Source organism: Astyanax mexicanus, unplaced genomic scaffold (assembly GCF_023375975.1).
Source record: "Astyanax mexicanus isolate ESR-SI-001 unplaced genomic scaffold, AstMex3_surface scaffold_31, whole genome shotgun sequence".
Taxonomy (NCBI): domain Eukaryota; kingdom Metazoa; phylum Chordata; class Actinopteri; order Characiformes; family Acestrorhamphidae; genus Astyanax; species Astyanax mexicanus.
This window is the reverse complement of record NW_026040041.1, coordinates 1,326,942-1,344,537: the sequence shown is the minus strand read 5'-3', so window position 1 is coordinate 1,344,537 and position 17,596 is coordinate 1,326,942. Positions and strand designations below refer to the sequence as shown.

At 41.9% G+C, this 17,596-nt stretch overlaps 1 gene segment (V, D, J or C); it reads left to right on the top strand.

The window, feature by feature from the left end:
- Positions 1-9,516: 9,516 nt before the first annotated feature.
- On the top strand, positions 9,517-12,438 carry LOC111196856 (immunoglobulin lambda constant 7-like). The segment is given in 2 exon segments: positions 9,517-10,115; positions 11,867-12,438. Coding segments are annotated over 2 exon segments (606 nt in total).
- Positions 12,439-17,596: the final 5,158 nt, after the last annotated feature.

Below are 17,596 nucleotides of genomic sequence, written 5' to 3'. Positions count from 1 at the left end.
ATAAAAATAGGTGATAACTCAGGCCAGAATTTCTTATAAAACTCCACAGAATATCCGTCTAGTCCTGGAGCCTTACCAGAGGGCATAGACTGAATCGCCTCCAAAACCTCCTCCTCAGTGAACGGTGAGCTAAGGTCTGCTATTTCGGCTTCGGAAGCTACTCGTAGAACAATCTGATCAAGATAAGCTTCAATATTTACACCGCTCTTGGGCTGTGCTGAGTAGAGATTTTTATAGAAATCTCGAAAAGTTTCATTTATTAAATGTGGGTCATATGTAATGTCACCATTATTTGTTTTAATTGCTTTTATGGATTTCATGTTCTGATCTGCCTTTAGTTGATACGCCAACAGTCTGCTCGGTCTGTTCCTGTCACGGATTGACCCAGGCAGGGAGACGAGGAGGCGGACACAGGTGCAGGTAAGGGCGATATAAATAAATAATTTATTAAATAAATAACAAAGAAACAAGGAAACGAGGAACAAATAAACATGTAACAAAGAAACACAAATAACCAATAACAAACGAGTGATGATAATAATGAAAAACAAACAGGGAATATATATAGGGAGCTAAACTAGGAATAAACACAAAGCAGGGGTATGTACAAGGAACTAGGGAACACGGAGCTAAACAAGAGACTAGAAAAACCAAACAAGAAATGAACAAAACCAAACAAGGCAGGGATATGTAAACAAGGGAATAAACTAATAAACACAAGCAGGGTAATATACAAGGAACTAACAAGAGGCTAAACTAGACAGGGAAAAACTAAACTAGACAAGAATAAATAAACTAAGCAGGGAACTTAAAGGGAACAAGAAACAAGAAGATGTAAACAAGGAACTAGGGCTAGGGCTAAGGCTTGAAATAACAAAGAGACACGGAGAGACAAACAACAGGGGTTAGTGCAAAGACCGACGGAGACAAAGTGGTAGACCAGGGCTATTTATAGCAACACAAACACACTAGAATTGGAAACACCTGGGGAAGGGGCGGAGCTACAAATGAGACACAGGTGGAAAAGTACTGAGACGGAAGACACAGGGGAGCACAGGTCACGTGGGGAATGCACACAAGGACACGAGACAGGGCCAAGACATGACAGAAGCCTCCCCCTAAACGCGCAGCTCCCGAGGCGCGGAAAAACGAACCCCGGGGGCTGGCGGCAGGGAGAGGCCAGGGAAAACAGGAGTCGAGACCGGGGACTGAAACGGAGACAGGACAGAGGACAGAGACTGGACGAGAGACTGGACAGAGGACAGAGACTGGACGAGAGACTGGACAGGCCTAGGAGACTGAACGGGGAACTGGAGAGGGGATGGAGACTGGACGGGGAACGGAGACAGAACGGGAGACTGGACGGGGAACGGAGACAGAACGGGAGACTGGACGTGAGACTGGACAGGAGACGGAGACTGGACGTGAGACTGGACAGGAGACGGAGACTGGACGTGAGACTGGACAGGAGACGGAGACTGGACGTGAGACTGGACAGGAGACGGAGACTGGACAGGAGACGGAGACTGGACAGGAGACGGAGACTGGGCGGGAGACTGGACAGGAGACGGAGACTGGGCGGGAGACTGGACAGGAGACGGAGACTGGACAGGACTAGACATGGGAACAGGGACGAAGACATTAACAGGGACAGAAACAAACACGGTGACTGGGACAGGAACGGAGAAACGACCAGGGACAGGAACAGGAACAAACACAGACACGGGGACCAAGACAGGGAGAGACACAGGGACCAAAAACATGGGTGGATGCCCAGGACTGGCAAAAGTCTGAGGGGATAGCCTGGGCACATAACTGGAATGAAAGTCCGGGGGCCTCGGTGCCTGCCTGGGTAAATGGGCCCTGGGGCCAAACAAAGTTCTGGGAGCAGGAACCGGCGGGGTAGTGACACTGGCAGCGGGAGCTGGTGCTGGCGGCGCGGCGACTCTGGCAGCGGGAGCTGGTGCTGGCGGCGCGGCGACTCTGGCAGCGGGAGCTGGTGCTGGCGGCGCGGCGACTCTGGCAGCGGGAGCTGGTGCTGGCGGCGCGGCGACTCTGGCAGCGGGAGCTGGTGCTGGCGGCGCGGCGACTCTGGCAGCGGGAGCTGGTGCTGGCGGCGCGGCGACTCTGGCAGCGGGAGCTGGTGCTGGCGGCGCGGCGACTCTGGCAGCGGGAGCTGGTGCTGGCGGCGCGGCGACTCTGGCAGCGGGAGCTGGTGCTGGCACGGAGACTTGGGCAGCTGGCTCTGGCACGGAGACTTGGGCAGCTGGCACTGGCACGGAGACTAGGGCAGCTGGCTCTGGCACGGAGACTTGGGCAGCTGGCTCTGGCACGGAGACTTGGGCAGCTGGCTCTGGCACGGAGACTTGGGCAGCTGGCTCTGGCACGGAGACTGGAACTGCTGGAGCAGACACTGAGACTGGAACTGCTGGAGCAGACACTGAGACTGGAACTGCTGGAGCAGACACTGAGACTGGAACTGCTGGAGCAGACTTGAAGGCTTGAACAGCTGGAGCAGACTTGAAGGCTTGAACAGCTGGAGCAGACTTGAAGGCTTGAACAGCTGGAGCAGACTTGAAGGCTTGAACAGCTGGAGCAGACTTGAAGGCTTGAACAGCTGGAGCAGACTTGAAGGCTTGAACAGCTGGAGCAGACTTGAAGGCTTGAACAGCTGGAGCAGACTTGAAGGCTTGAACAGCTGGAGCAGACTTGGAGGCTTGAACAGCTTCAGCAGAGACGGAGGCTGGAGCAGCTTCTGCAGACACGGAGGCTTCAGCAGCTTCAGCAGACACGGAGACTGGAGCAGAGACTGAGGCTGGAGCAGCTTCTGCAGAGACGGAGGCTGGAGCAGCTTCTGCAGACACGGAGGCTTCAGCAGCTTCAGCAGACACGGAGACTGGAGCAGAGACTGAGGCTGGAGCAGCTTCTGCAGAGACGGAGGCTGGAGCAGCTTCTGCAGACACGGCAGGAGTCCGGGGGCGTGGCTCAGCAGCCGAAGACACCTCGGAGATGGGCGTGGCCGCCGAGAGAATTTCGGAGCTGGGTGTGTGCAGATCCAGCGGAGCAGCAGCAGGGCTTGAGACTGCGGTTGAAATAAAAACCCGGACCGGAGCTGCAGCTTCGCCGGCAGAGACTGTAGAAGCAGAAAGCGCGGGGCCGCCGGTAAAGTCCGGCGCGGAGAGAGTTCCAGAGCGCGGCTGATTTGCCGCGGAGATGGTCCCAGAGAGAGGCTGGTTCGCAGCGGCGGAATCCAGCTCTGCAGCCGCCATGAAAACCAGCTCCTCAGCCTGAGGTGCTGGCGCTGCAGCTGTGGGGCTTGAGAGTGCGGTAGCCGTAAAATCCCGGACTGGATTAGTACTCTCTCCAGCTGAGTCAAGCGCGGGGAAAGTCTCTGCTCGCGGCTGGCTCGCTGGGCAGGAGTTCCTGTAGCGCGGCTCGATTGCTACCGCGGAAATCACGGGGCACGGTTCGGCAGCTACCGCGGGGATCTCGGGGCGCGGTTTCACAGCAGTCACGGAGCGTGGCTTAGCCGCTGAAGAGGAGAGTGTCTTGGCCGCGGGAGGAGCTAGCTTTGGAGGCGCTGGGGAAGCTAACGCCTTAGCCACCGGGGAAGCTAGCTCTGGAACCGCCGGTGAGGAGCGCACCTTGGCTGCAGGGGATCGGACGGGAGTCGGAACGGCCTCTGGAGCTGTGCGGCCGAGAGCCGGGTAGAGCACCGCCCCTGGGGGAAACGGTAACGGAGCACGGACTGGTGCAGGGTAGAGCTCCTCTTCGTCCTCGGAGCTACTGGGAGCGCACCCGAGAAAGTCCCACGGATCCCGCTCCTTTAGCCTCGGGTACACGGAGGCACCGAGGCTAACCGCACCAGCCCTTAGCGCCCCCCCAAGAAAATCCTCCCCGGAAAAGGGGTCTTCTTCAGGCTGGCGGGACCCCTTAGAACGCCTACCCCGAGGCCTGCGGCGTCCTTGAGGCCTCGAGGTGTCCTGCGCCGGGGTCCCGCAAGGAGCACGGCGAATCGCCATTCTGGTGCCAGTCCACGCAGAACCTGCTGTGTCCATGTTGAGGTCGGTCTTTCTGTCACGGATTGACCCAGGCAGGGAGACGAGGAGGCGGACACAGGTGCAGGTAAGGGCGATATAAATAAATAATTTATTAAATAAATAACAAAGAAACAAGGAAACGAGGAACAAATAAACATGTAACAAAGAAACACAAATAACCAATAACAAACGAGTGATGATAATAATGAAAAACAAACAGGGAATATATATAGGGAGCTAAACTAGGAATAAACACAAAGCAGGGGTATGTACAAGGAACTAGGGAACACGGAGCTAAACAAGAGACTAGAAAAACCAAACAAGAAATGAACAAAACCAAACAAGGCAGGGATATGTAAACAAGGGAATAAACTAATAAACACAAGCAGGGTAATATACAAGGAACTAACAAGAGGCTAAACTAGACAGGGAAAAACTAAACTAGACAAGAATAAATAAACTAAGCAGGGAACTTAAAGGGAACAAGAAACAAGAAGATGTAAACAAGGAACTAGGGCTAGGGCTAAGGCTTGAAATAACAAAGAGACACGGAGAGACAAACAACAGGGGTTAGTGCAAAGACCGACGGAGACAAAGTGGTAGACCAGGGCTATTTATAGCAACACAAACACACTAGAATTGGAAACACCTGGGGAAGGGGCGGAGCTACAAATGAGACACAGGTGGAAAAGTACTGAGACGGAAGACACAGGGGAGCACAGGTCACGTGGGGAATGCACACAAGGACACGAGACAGGGCCAAGACATGACAGTTCCCGTACTCATAAAAATTTTGCTTAGTTAAAAAAAGGAGCTTCTTTATATAATCCGTGTAATGGAGATTGAACTGTGCCCTTGCTTTAATCGACTGATTCCAGTTATGTTGATTAGGTATTTGTTTATGTTGCTGTTCCAATCGGAGAAGCTCGGCCTCTAGAGTGCGTCGTCTCTCCTCTCGTGATTTTTTAATAAACGAGCTCTGGCTGATTATATGGCCACGAATTGTTGCTTTGGCAGCATCCCAGATTATGCACGAGGAGACTGGGGAGTGTTGATTTTCTGACCAGTAGTATTTTATTGAATTCCGGATTGATTCGCAGAATGTGTCATTACTCAACAATGACGAATTACATTTCCAATTTTTTGTCCTTGGTAAAGTTACACAGAAATTACAGTTCAAATAAACCGGACTATGATCTGAGAGCAAAATGGGGCCAATTTTACAATCCATTACTGTATGTATATAACTAACCGGTATAAAAATATAATCTAATCTTAAGTATAATTGGTGTGGATGAGAATAAAATGTATAATCTTTGATCATGGGGTGCCGCTCTCTCCATATGTCAGCAAGGCCAAAATCACTGCAGAGTTTTTTAAGGGTTTTGGAAGATTTCTGATTTGATGATGGGACAGATGATGATCTATCTAATGTATCGTCCAGCACACAATTAAAGTCCCCGGCCAAAAGGGTTAATCCTTTACAGTACTGATTAAACAACAAGACGATGTGAGACATAAATTGAGGGCAGTCTACATTGGGGGCATAAACATTCATTATAGTGATAGATTGTCCCAAAATGGAGCCAACAATTAGAATATAACGACCTTCGGGATCCCGCTTTTCAAAGTCGAGGATTAGTTTAGCATGTTCTGCATCAGTGAGATGCGTTTCTTGTAGTAATCTGATTGATATTTTATCTTTCTTTAAGGACATTAAGATTTTTTTCCTTTTTATAACATTGCCCATACCCTTAACATTCCATGTAACCAACCTCATAGTATCGTTCATAATAAGTATGATTTAAAAGTAGGCTTGTATTATAATGATATGCAAAGATAACATACTGTGCGGCGAGAGATTGAGCAGTTATATAGTAGAACAAAATTAAACAAAGAACACAATAACAATAACATCCCCTTACCCACCCTCCCAGCCCCGTCCCCAAATGACGGGGCAGTTTAATCAAATCTATCAGGTCACCAAAATCAAACATATCACAGGACAAACATCGGGACCTCCTGAGGACAACAGCGGCTCCATGTATATTACGAACCAGCAAGAAAACTTACTATTAGTCAAATGAGAAAGTTATACAATCCATGATTTATGTCTATTTGTCATCCACCCAGTACTAAAACAACAACACCTCAACAAAATGCCCTGGGTGGTGAAGAGACTGCTGGTTTTAAAGTGAAGACATCTCCGAAAAATAAAAATAAAATATAACTTGGACATAAAGCCAGAACAGGTACAAGTAAGAAAACTCACTCTGGTCCGAGGGATTCCAGAAAGGTGAGAGCGGATTTTGGATCCTCAAACAGCCAGATCTGTCCTTCATGAACGCATCTATGCCTGGCGGGGTACGCAAACCCACAAAACATGTTGCGTTGTACCATGCGTTTCAAAACGGTGACAAATGTACGGCCTTTCCGAAGAACCTCCGATGACAGATCTGCGTAAAAGCGGAGCCGGGAACCCTGAAAGGACATCTCACGCTTCTTAGCTGTGGCTCTCAGGACAGCCTCCCTATCTGGGAACCGCAGAAAACGGACAAGGACGCTCCTCGGTGGAGAACCTGAGGCTGGTGCAGGAGCGAGAGAGCGGTGGGCACGCTCTATGTCAAGGGGATGGAAATCCTGAGAAAGACCCACCCAAGAGGGAAGCATTTCTTGGAGAAACTGAACAAGTGGTGTGGAACCCTCAGCTTTTTCAGGTAGGCCGATGATTTTTAAATTCTTCCGTCGTCCTCTGTTTTCCAAATCATCGACCTTGGCCTAAAGCTGACCCATCGTTGCCGTCAGAGACGCGAGAATCGTAGCCTGCTTACCGAGATTCTGTTTTCGGCTACATTGAGCCTACTTTCGGTTTGTTGGACCCGCTGAGTGAGGTTGGTGATAGCTCTTTCCATAGATGAGATTGATACAGCGATTGTGTTCAGTCGCCCATCCATGGTGTCCAGCCACGACCCAACAGACTTAATCTCGGCAAGGATCAGGTCTGAATCAGACAGAGCTGCTGACGCCGTGGCGTCCATGTTAGCTTTAGCCGGTTCGTTGGGCACATGCGGTTCTTTTTTTCTTGCCTCTTTAAGGGCAAGACGAGGCAAAAATTGGAAAGTCCTTGTCATTTTGTGGATCCGACATGTTTCAGAAACGGATAGTAGTACCTTTTTAAAAGCAGAATGTCCTTTTTGGAGAAGAAAAAGCTATTTTTAGAATATTTAGGAGCGGAGCGAAGTTTCAGGCGGCCATCTCCTATCAACTCACGTGACACCCCCCATTTAGATTTATTTTAATTAAATAAAACCCTGAAAACTTCTCTCTCACAACTACCAGGACTAGGAGTTCACTCTTATTGCACCTGTTCAAACGTGTGGTTGTCTAAATGTATTATAACTGATAATGCTACAGATACTTCATGTAAATTAAATTCATAAAAATATTTAATAAAACTTATCAAATGTTTTCCATACTACATCAAATACATTGTTTATCTGGCATGTTTTGGAATGTAGTCAAATCTTCAAGGTTGTGCTCCAGTTTTTCCAATATAAGAACCATCAAATTGTTTTTACTTTGGATATTATATTGGCCCCATGTATGGGTTCCAACCATAATCACCTGGCCAGGTGTTAGGTATTTGAACTTTGAAATTAAGGTGGGCTGTAATAATAGCTTGAAACTTATCTAGCCCATGTTTTAGAGAATGCTGGGTGTTTTACTTTCAGAGAATGGGAAAAGTGGCTATTATATCTGCTATCCATCCTCAAAGAGAGTTCTCACATTCATCAGCAGGTATTTCTCAGTGTGAAAGGCTTTAGGATTCTCAGGTGAGGATTGGGAACTCTGGGAAAACATATATTTTAGCATCTGTCATCAGAGTAGCCCAGAATAACTCAAGACCGGGAAAAACATAGGAAATTAAACTAAGGAAAGTACAAGATTGGGCCAGAACAGCAAATGCTGATGGTGCAAATGAAGTAGAATGGGCTACAAACACAGAAACAACATCATCAGCAAACATCATCAGCACAGATCATAGTGAGGTGTAGGAAAAGAGGAATATCATCACTAACTGAACGATAACTAACTGAAACTGAATTTAGTGTTTATAATACCAACTAAAACAAACTAAACGTACAGACAGAATACCCTTCCTTTTCATGTTTGTTAATTTATTTTTAAGCATTGTTTCAGCTCGAACAGTCGCCAGCTAGCCACGAAATAGGAACAGAAAATACTGAGAAAGCTGCAGAATTCTGTATGGGATTAGAATATGAGCATGAGGGAGATAAAAGCACATGTTCTGTAGTGAAACAGGAGATACAGTATGTAGAATAAACTCCACACAGATATACGTCTGTTTGAGAAGCAGCATAAGAGCGCTAACTGTGAGAACATTTACCAGCCTGACTCTGTGAGTAGCTCATACACCAGAACACCAGAGGATGAACTGATAAATCTCTCTCTGACTCACACACACTCTAACAGACTGTAGTTTACTTACTGATGCTATAAATGTGAAGTACAGTAGAGTTAATTCTGCACTGATTTGGTGTGAGTGGATAATTCTGGTGAAAATGAGTGAAAGCTGTAGAGTTTATTGGTTTCTGAGTTTGTTTATATGTTTCTCAGATTGAGCTCTCTGGTGTGATGTGTGTTTTATGTTCATGTGTGTCCTATTGGCTGTTTTAAGCAGCACTAATACATATATATTTAGCAGTTAAGGCTGCTAGCTTGTGGACTGTTTCAGTGTTTGTGGACAGTAACTGAACATTTTTAATGGTTTCTTTTTGTAGTTTTATTACATAAGACCTTTTTGAATCATGCAGCTCACAAATAACCCAAAGTATGAAAGCACTAAACGTAATACTAGCATTAATACGAACTAACTAAAACTAAGCACAAATAAAAACTATTAGAAACTAGAAAACCCACCCTAAAAACTAATTAAAAATAACTGAATTGGATGAGAAAAAGTTATAATAAAATTAAATTATAATGAAAAATTCTAAACTATTATAACCTTGGTGTGTATACTGTGTATAAGTGTGTGTATATATGTGGGTATGGGTGTGTGTAGTTCCTGCAGTAGGTGCAGCAGTGCAGTGTGTGAGTGAGGGGGTTTTTGTACAGCTCTGTAACACTGTGTGAACGGGTAGCTCCCACTGATAGAATGAACACTCTGACAGTAATAATCTGCTGCATCTCCAGGCTGGATGTTACTGATGGTCAGAGTGAAGGAAGATCCAGATCCACTACCACTGAAACGATCTGGAATTCCTGACTGTCTGCGGCTAACACCGTAGATCAGGAGTTTAGGAGCTTCTCCAGGTTTCTGCTGATACCAGGCAAGACAGTCATTTGAAGAATAACAGCTTGCTGGTGCAGAACTGAATCTACAGCTGATAGAAAGTGATTCTCCTGGAGAAACTGATTTCACTGTAGGAGTCTGATCCACAGTCACCTGACCACTGGATTCTGAAAGAATGAATAAATAAAATAAATGAAATCTTACAGTTATTAGAAAATGTAAAAGATGAGAAACAGTATGTTCTATTGTACTGTATAAGTACAGAAATGAATTTAGAGCTGCAGATAGAAATGAAGGACTTACCCTGAATCCAGAGAGTGAGAGTCCAGATGAAGATGGAGAAGAAAGTCATGGTTGCTGTGGGTGAAGTTGCTGGGCAGCAGCTCTCAGTCATGAAGTGTTAAACTCACAGGACTATAAACACTAGCAGAGCACTGAAGCATGGGCTGATAATGCAAAGTGGAACCTCTCTATGGAAATATCTAGAACCCCTCCTGAACCTAAAACACAACAAAGAAAACACTCTAAATATTACAGAACAATATTACACTCACACCATTTTATACACCCAGATTCTGACTGGATACATCTGATACACATCCAGAGGACTGAGTGTGTGTGTGTGAGTGTGTGTGAGTGTGTGTGTGTGTGTGTGTGTGTGGTTCATCACTGGAGTGTAACAGAGGTTTTTGTACGACGGCTTCATTGGAATGTATCACTGTGGTACACTTTCGGTGGAGGAACTAAACTCACTATAAGTAAGTCTCTCTTTTACATTTTTAACGAGAAAAATCCAGAATTCAGTAAGACTTTATAATGATGCTAGTTTTTAAAACATGTACAATTAAATATATATATATAAATTATAATGACAGAATCATGATATAATGTAATTAATGTAACTGGAGCTAGAAATAATGAAATAGTATATTATTAACATTTTATAAGACCCATATCAGCTGAAACTTCATCCTAAAGAAATATGGTGAACATATCTGGAATTCAAGTCAAGTCAAGTAGTTTTATTGTCAGTACTGCATATGTACAGGACATACAGAGAATTGAAATTACGTTACTCTCTTCCCAATTTTACAGCAAGTACAGATAATAGATATAATAAAGGAGAATGGGAGACACTATGTGTACAATATAGTTGTATATACAGTTGTTGTACATCAGTTATGACTATTTTATAATAATAACAATAGTGCTTATATAAGTATTATATTTACAATTATCATTAATGTACATGTTCTTTAGCCTAAAGTATCACACTACTGTACATAAACTATGTATAAATGTTTCTATTAAATAAATAAGTAATGATATTTGAGTTGATGAATTAATTTAGATTATAATTACTATATATAGTGGTGGCATTGGATTTTTATAGATTCTATACTCTACATTCACTCTCCGGCCCTGTGTGTCCTTAATATAATGTTTCAGGGTTTTATAATATTTATAAAGTTAAAAAGGTCTTTTACTATTTACAGTTAATGTAATATAAATATACATGGTTACTACTTCATAATTCATGATGGATAAATCAGGTTGTATGTAATGCCATTATTTAAAATGCAGTGACACTATTAGTCGCATTTTAATTAAAATTAAATGAAAATTATTAGGAACAACTTTTCAGCCCTTTTTCTAAAGAGGAAACTATTCTATATTATTATTATTATAAAAATCATTATGTTTATTACTAATCTAATACCTTGTAGTGAGTCATTTTTTAATTTATTGATAAAATATATTAATTGCGTTGTAGCTAAAATAAGACCAAAGCATTTACTCATTGAAAATATCCATCAATGTCATTTTTTCTATTAAACATAAACTGATGTACATTGTTTTACCTGTGATTTAGCTTTCTGGACCTTCAAATTACTAAGAAACCTAAAAAGCAGATTAGTAGAACTTAACTGCTTATATAAATTGTCTTATAAATTTGTCTAACATATTGCTTTGTTATTAAATATTATAAAAATATATATAACAATTCATGATGGGTTAAATATGAATAAATCTAAAAATGACTTTGAAACTAACTTTGATCTAAAGTTTTTTTTTTTTGCTGTAAAGACGTGATGTTGATGATTTGAAGATGTTGATAATAAAGTGAAGATGTTCTCCAGTGCTGGAGAGCATTGGTGCTGCTGCAGAGCTTCCAGTTGTGTCTCTATTGGAGTTGAGATCATTTCCAGAATACACTCACTGAGCGTTCCAGTGTTGGACACAGTTGGACTATTGGAGTTAGTGAATAGATCTGGGAGTGCACTAAATCTAATGCAGTCTGATTACGCTGTGGACTCACTATTAGTGCTTTCTAAATGGATCTTTGTTACTTAGTGACTTTAATCTCACTATACTGGAGTTTGGGGGTCCCACCATCAAGCCTTATACCCTTATACCCCTTATACTACATGGGGGTGTAGGTAGGTAAAGCTGATTTGGGACCATGTCTGTTCTAAACAGTGTGTGTGTGTGTGTGTTCTCTCTCCAGCCGGTCCCACGGTGAAGCCCTCCGTGTCTCTGCTCCGCCCCTCCTCTCTGCAGCTGTCTGAGGGCTCCGCCTCTCTGCTCTGCCTGCTGTCTGGCTACTCTCCACAGGGGGCGCTGGTCAGCTGGACGGTGGACGGCTCAGAGGTGAAGGACGGGGTTCTGACCAGTGCAGAAGAAGAGAAGAACGGCCGCTACAGCCGTAGCAGCACCCTGACCCTCAGCAAAGCACTCTGGGAAAAGGGGGAGGAGTTTATCTGCACCGTCACCCACGAAAAGGTGGTTCAGCCAATCAGGTTGAGGAAGAGCGAGTGTGAAGGCTAGCAGCTCCAAGATAGAAGTGAACATAGAGCTGCTTCCACCTGCATCTCCAATAGAGTGTAAATTCTACACAGTGCTGATATTTGTGTCTTTACTCTGGTCAGTGTGCTGTAGCTGTCCCCATACTTTTGCTGTGCTGAAATAAAGCTGGATTTTGGACACTGTGTGTGTTGTATTGTAATGAATGCTGATGATCAGTGTTGGTAGAGAGTGTGTTTAGCTGCAGCTTCAGTGCAGTGCTGTGTGTGTTGTGCTTGAGTGAGTTTGGCTGAATGAAGCTGAACATCTGGGACACCTGGGTCCAAAGAGGACCAATCAGGACTGTTCATGCAGATCTGAGCTCCACTGGTTGGAGGGGGGTCTGGTTTCACTTCTGTCTTCTGTCTTTACTGCTGCTGATAACAGTAAACACGAGTCCAGTCAGATCAAACACACATTTAACAAAGTTTCAGTTAAATTTAGGAAGAATTTTCTACATGGGTATTAAAATAGTTATATTTAGATTTATTTAGATTAAATATAACCCTGAAAAACTTCTCTCTCACAACTACCAGAACTAGATATGTACTCTTAGTGCACCTGTTTAAACATATGTGAAGACTGATAATGCTACAGATAACTTGTGTAGATTAATTTCATACACAATACTGAATATGCGTAATATTATATCAAAGATATAGTTTATATTGGAATAGTTTTGCATTGCAGTCATATTATCAAGGTTGTGCTCCAGTGTTTCCATGTTTTCAATGATCCAACTGGGAATTAGACAGTTTTACTATGTGTGTTATATTGGCCCCATGTATGAGTTCCAACCAAACCAGGAGGGTTAGATGTGGGACCCCCCCCCCCCCCCCCCCCCCGGCTCATAAGAAATTAACTTGGGCACTAATGAAGAGACCCATTTCTGGAGTCAAACTCAGTCCCAGTAAGAACTTTAAAACATGAAACACTTCTAGCCCATGTTTTTAGAGCATGTTGTCTGTGTTACTTTCTGAGATTGCGAAAAGTGGCTATTATAACTGCTATCCATCGTTAAAGAGAGTTCTCACATTCATCAACAGGTACAATACAGGCCAAAAGTTTAGACACACCTTCTCTTTTTCAATGTGTTTTCTTTATTTTCATAACTATTTACATTGTAAATTCTCACTGAAGGCATCAAAACTATAAATGAACACATGGATTTTTGTACTTAACATAAAATAAATAACATTCTAATTTCTTCAAAATAGCCCCCCTTTGCACACTCTTGTTATTCTCTCAATGAGCTTCAAGAGGTGGCCACCTGAAATGGTTTTCCAACAGTCTTGAAGGAAGGAAGGAGTTCCCAGAGGTGTTTATTAGTTCTTGTTGCTCCTTTATCTTCTTCACTCTGTGCTCCAGCTCACCCCAAACCATCTGGATTGAGTTCAGGTCCGGTGACTGTGGAGGTTCAGCTCATTTTTTCTTAAGTACATAAAACTCCACATGTGTTCATTCATAGTTTTGATGCCTTCAGTGACTAAATCTCATTCGGGATCAATAAAGTATCTATCTATCTATCTATCTATCTATCTATCTATCTATCTATCTATCTATCTATCTATCTATCTTCAGTGAGAATCTACAATGCAAATAATCATGAACATAAAGAAAATGCATTGAATGAGAAGGTTTTTGGCCTGTACTAAATTTCTCATTGTGAAATCCTGTAGGACTATCAGTTGAGGATTGTGAACTCTGGGAAAACAGTAAAAGGACAAAATACTTAAATATTTTAGCATCTGTCATCAGATTGGCCCAAAAGAAACCCAAGACCAGGAAAACCCTAGGACATTAAAATAAAGAAAGTATAATAAGATTGAACCAGAAGTACAAATTCTGATCTCCAAATGAAGTTGGATGGGCTACTAACACAGCATCATCATCACAGATCATAGTAAGATCTGGGAGAAAAGGAATATCATCACTTCATTAATGTTACAGCTGTAAAAAACATGTTGTACCTAGATGGAAATGGAAATCATTAGTTCCAGATCATTTATCAAGAAAAGTGTTTAAATAGGGAGGGAAATTTAGTACAAATATTATGTATATAGTGGATAGATTGAGAGTCCTCAACTGAAAGCTCTGCAGTCTCCATAGTTTATTAATGTAAATGAAAGAAGAACTTTCAGAAACACATTTGGAATGTTTGAGTTTAACGTGATTCCATTTGGACTATATTGGGCACCAGCATCTATCTGAACTCAGATGTTTCTACTGTACCAAAACACCAGTAAACTCTCTGTATACTTATTATTGCTGGTTTTGAGATCATGATGGAGTCATGTGCAAACCCAGGATCATCAGAGATAGTTCTTTAGAGATGTAGTCATTAATATAAAGACTAAACACAAGAGGTGTCAGCACACAGTCTTGTGTGTACTGGTGTTTGTAATGATGTTTTAGATTCCTGGTTAGTAATAAGGAACACCACCATGAAAAGATATGAAGAACAAACTGATTTATTAACACTGATACCAAGAGGATGTAGGTGGATGGATGAAGGTGTTGAGGAGGAGGGAGAGATGATGGATGGATTAATAAGCAATAATCAATCCCAATTTGGAACATGGAAAAATCTGTCCCCCAGGTGGTCAGGAGATCAAGAAAAGGACTTCTTCTTCCTGCCCCTTAAAAACCCTAGGTTCCACCTACATCCTGCCAACAGGACTATGGGGACTGGAGTTTTTAGGCTATGTGTGTTCGTATTAAGATGTGTGTTAGTCTGTGTGTTGAGTTATATGTATTGTGTGTTAGAGTAATTGTGAGTGTGTAAGAGTGTGTGTATTGTGCAAGTTGTGTGTGTTGAGTTGTGTGTTAGTATGTGTGACAAGGTTATTATTGGTAATTAAAAAGGAAAGAAATAACAAAAACTGACAGTGAAAAAACTTTTTGGGTATTTAAAACGTATAGAAATGGTAATTAAAAGACAACAATGGTAACTAACGGGAACTAAATTGAATGTTTATAAAACAAATTAAAACAAACTGAAATTATAGAGAGAATACCTTTAATTTTCGCGTTTGTTAATTTATTTATAGGTGCTGTTTCCACTTGAGCAGTTTACACCTCATGGTCAGTAATGTTACTTTCCTTTAGAGTTGTCACTTAGCCATGAAATATTGGTAACGCTTTCTTTTACAGTACCCTAAGTTCTAGGTATTAACCAGGTAATAGTGAGGTACAAACTCGGAAGTACTAAGTAATTATTTTTGGTAACAAGATGGTAAGTACCAGAAAAGTCTTGCCTAATTACACTGAAATGTCTAGGTATTAACCAGGTAATAGTGAGGTACAAACTCGGAAGTACTAAGTAATTATTTTTGGTAACGAGATGGTAAGTACCAGGAAAGTCTTGCCTAATTACACTGAAATGTCTAGGTATTAACCAGGTAATAGTGAGGTACAAACTCGGAAGTACTAAGTAATTATTTTTGGTAACGAGATGGTAAGTACCAGGAAAGTCTTGCCTAATTACACTGAAATGTCTAGGTATTAACCAGGTAATAGTGAGGTACAAACTCGGAAGTACTAAGTAATTATTTTGGGTAACAAGATGGTAAGCACCAGGACAGTCTTGCCTAATTACACTGAAATGGAACTAGGTAATAAACAGGTACATGGGTGGTACAAACTCTAAAGTACTAGGTAATTATGTTGGTTAACAAGATGGTAAGAACAAGGACAGTTCAATTTAATTACACTGAAATGTCTCACAGGTTCTAGGTAATAACCAGGTAAGTGTGAGGTACTAACCCCAGTAACATGATGATAAGTACCAATACAGTTTCCTTACACTGAAATATCTCGCAGGTTCTAGGTAATAACCAGGTAAGTGTGAGGTACTAACCCCAGTAACATGATGATAAGTACCAATACTGTTCATTTTAATCAGTCTCTATTTATTTGATTTAAAAATAAAAGGTCAATACCTGATAACAGAGAAGAAATAGCTTATTTCTCTTTACTGAGTTCTTACCATTTAGTTCAACAAATAACCCTCTGTAGAACATCCTTCTGTAAGTACCATATAAAACACAGTGTAACTAACAGAACTTTCTGCTTAATAAAGGAGTAAATGGACTGTAAAAGAAAGCAGAGCTTATTTTTCTGGTTTTACTCAGTTCTTACCATGTAGTTCAACAAATAACCCTCTGTAGAACATCCTTCTGTAAGTACCATATAAAACACTGTGTAACTAACAGAACTTTCTGCTTAATAAAGGAGTAAATGGACTGTAAAAGAAAGCAGAGCTTATTTTTCTGGTTTTACTCAGTTCTTACCATGTAGTTCAACAAATAACCCTCTGTAGAACATCCTTCTGTAAGTACCATATAAAACACTGTGTAACTAACAGAACTTTCTGCTTAATAAATGAGTAAAAGGACTGTAAAAGAAAGCAGAGCTGATTTCTCTGGTTTTACTCAGTTCTTACCGTGTAGTTCAACAAATAACCCTCTGTAGAACATCCTACTGTAAGTACCATGTAAAACACTGTGTAACTAACAGAACTTTCTGCTTAATAAAGGAGTAAAAGGACTGTAAAAGAAAGCAGAGCTTATTTCTCTGGTTTTACTCAGTTCTTACCATGTAGTTCAACAAATAACCCTCTGTAGAACATCCTACTGTAAGTACCATGTAAAACACTGTGTAACTAACAGAACTTTCTGCTTAATAAAGGAGTAAAAGGACTGTAAAAGAAAGCAGAGCTTATTTCTCTGGTTTTACTCAGTTCTTACCATGTAGTTCAACAAATAACCCTCTGTAGAACATCCTACTGTAAGTACCATGTAAAAACACTAACTGTTACACTCCCCAGGCGTGGGTTAGGCTATAACAGTTTGCGACCCCGGGTGAGCAGGGCCTAGATCAGCTGAATACAGGATACAGAGAAGACACAGTGAGACAGTGTTTCCAGTGAGTTCTCAGCTTAATCTCTTTATTTAACAACATACACAAACTAAACCACTTTTACTTTGGTCTCTTTTCTCTTTCTTTTGCAGTTTCACATACACATTGCATCTCATCTGCATTTTACATACATTCACAGAGAATCCTTTTTTTTTTTTTTTTACTTTTTTTCAGTTAACAAAACTCTGTATATCACAGTACACATTACCTTTACTTTTTAATCAGCAAACCCTCTTAATACTGTTTCTACACAAAAAAACAAAACAAAACAAAACATATATATATATATATATATATATATATATATATATATATATATATATATATATATATATGAATATAAAAATACTACTCTATATTAATACATTTACATATGCATACATATACCAATACTCAAACTTCTTTCATATTAACACACTACATTACCAAAAACACCTTTAACTTTTACTGAGCACACTAACTACATCTTAGTGCT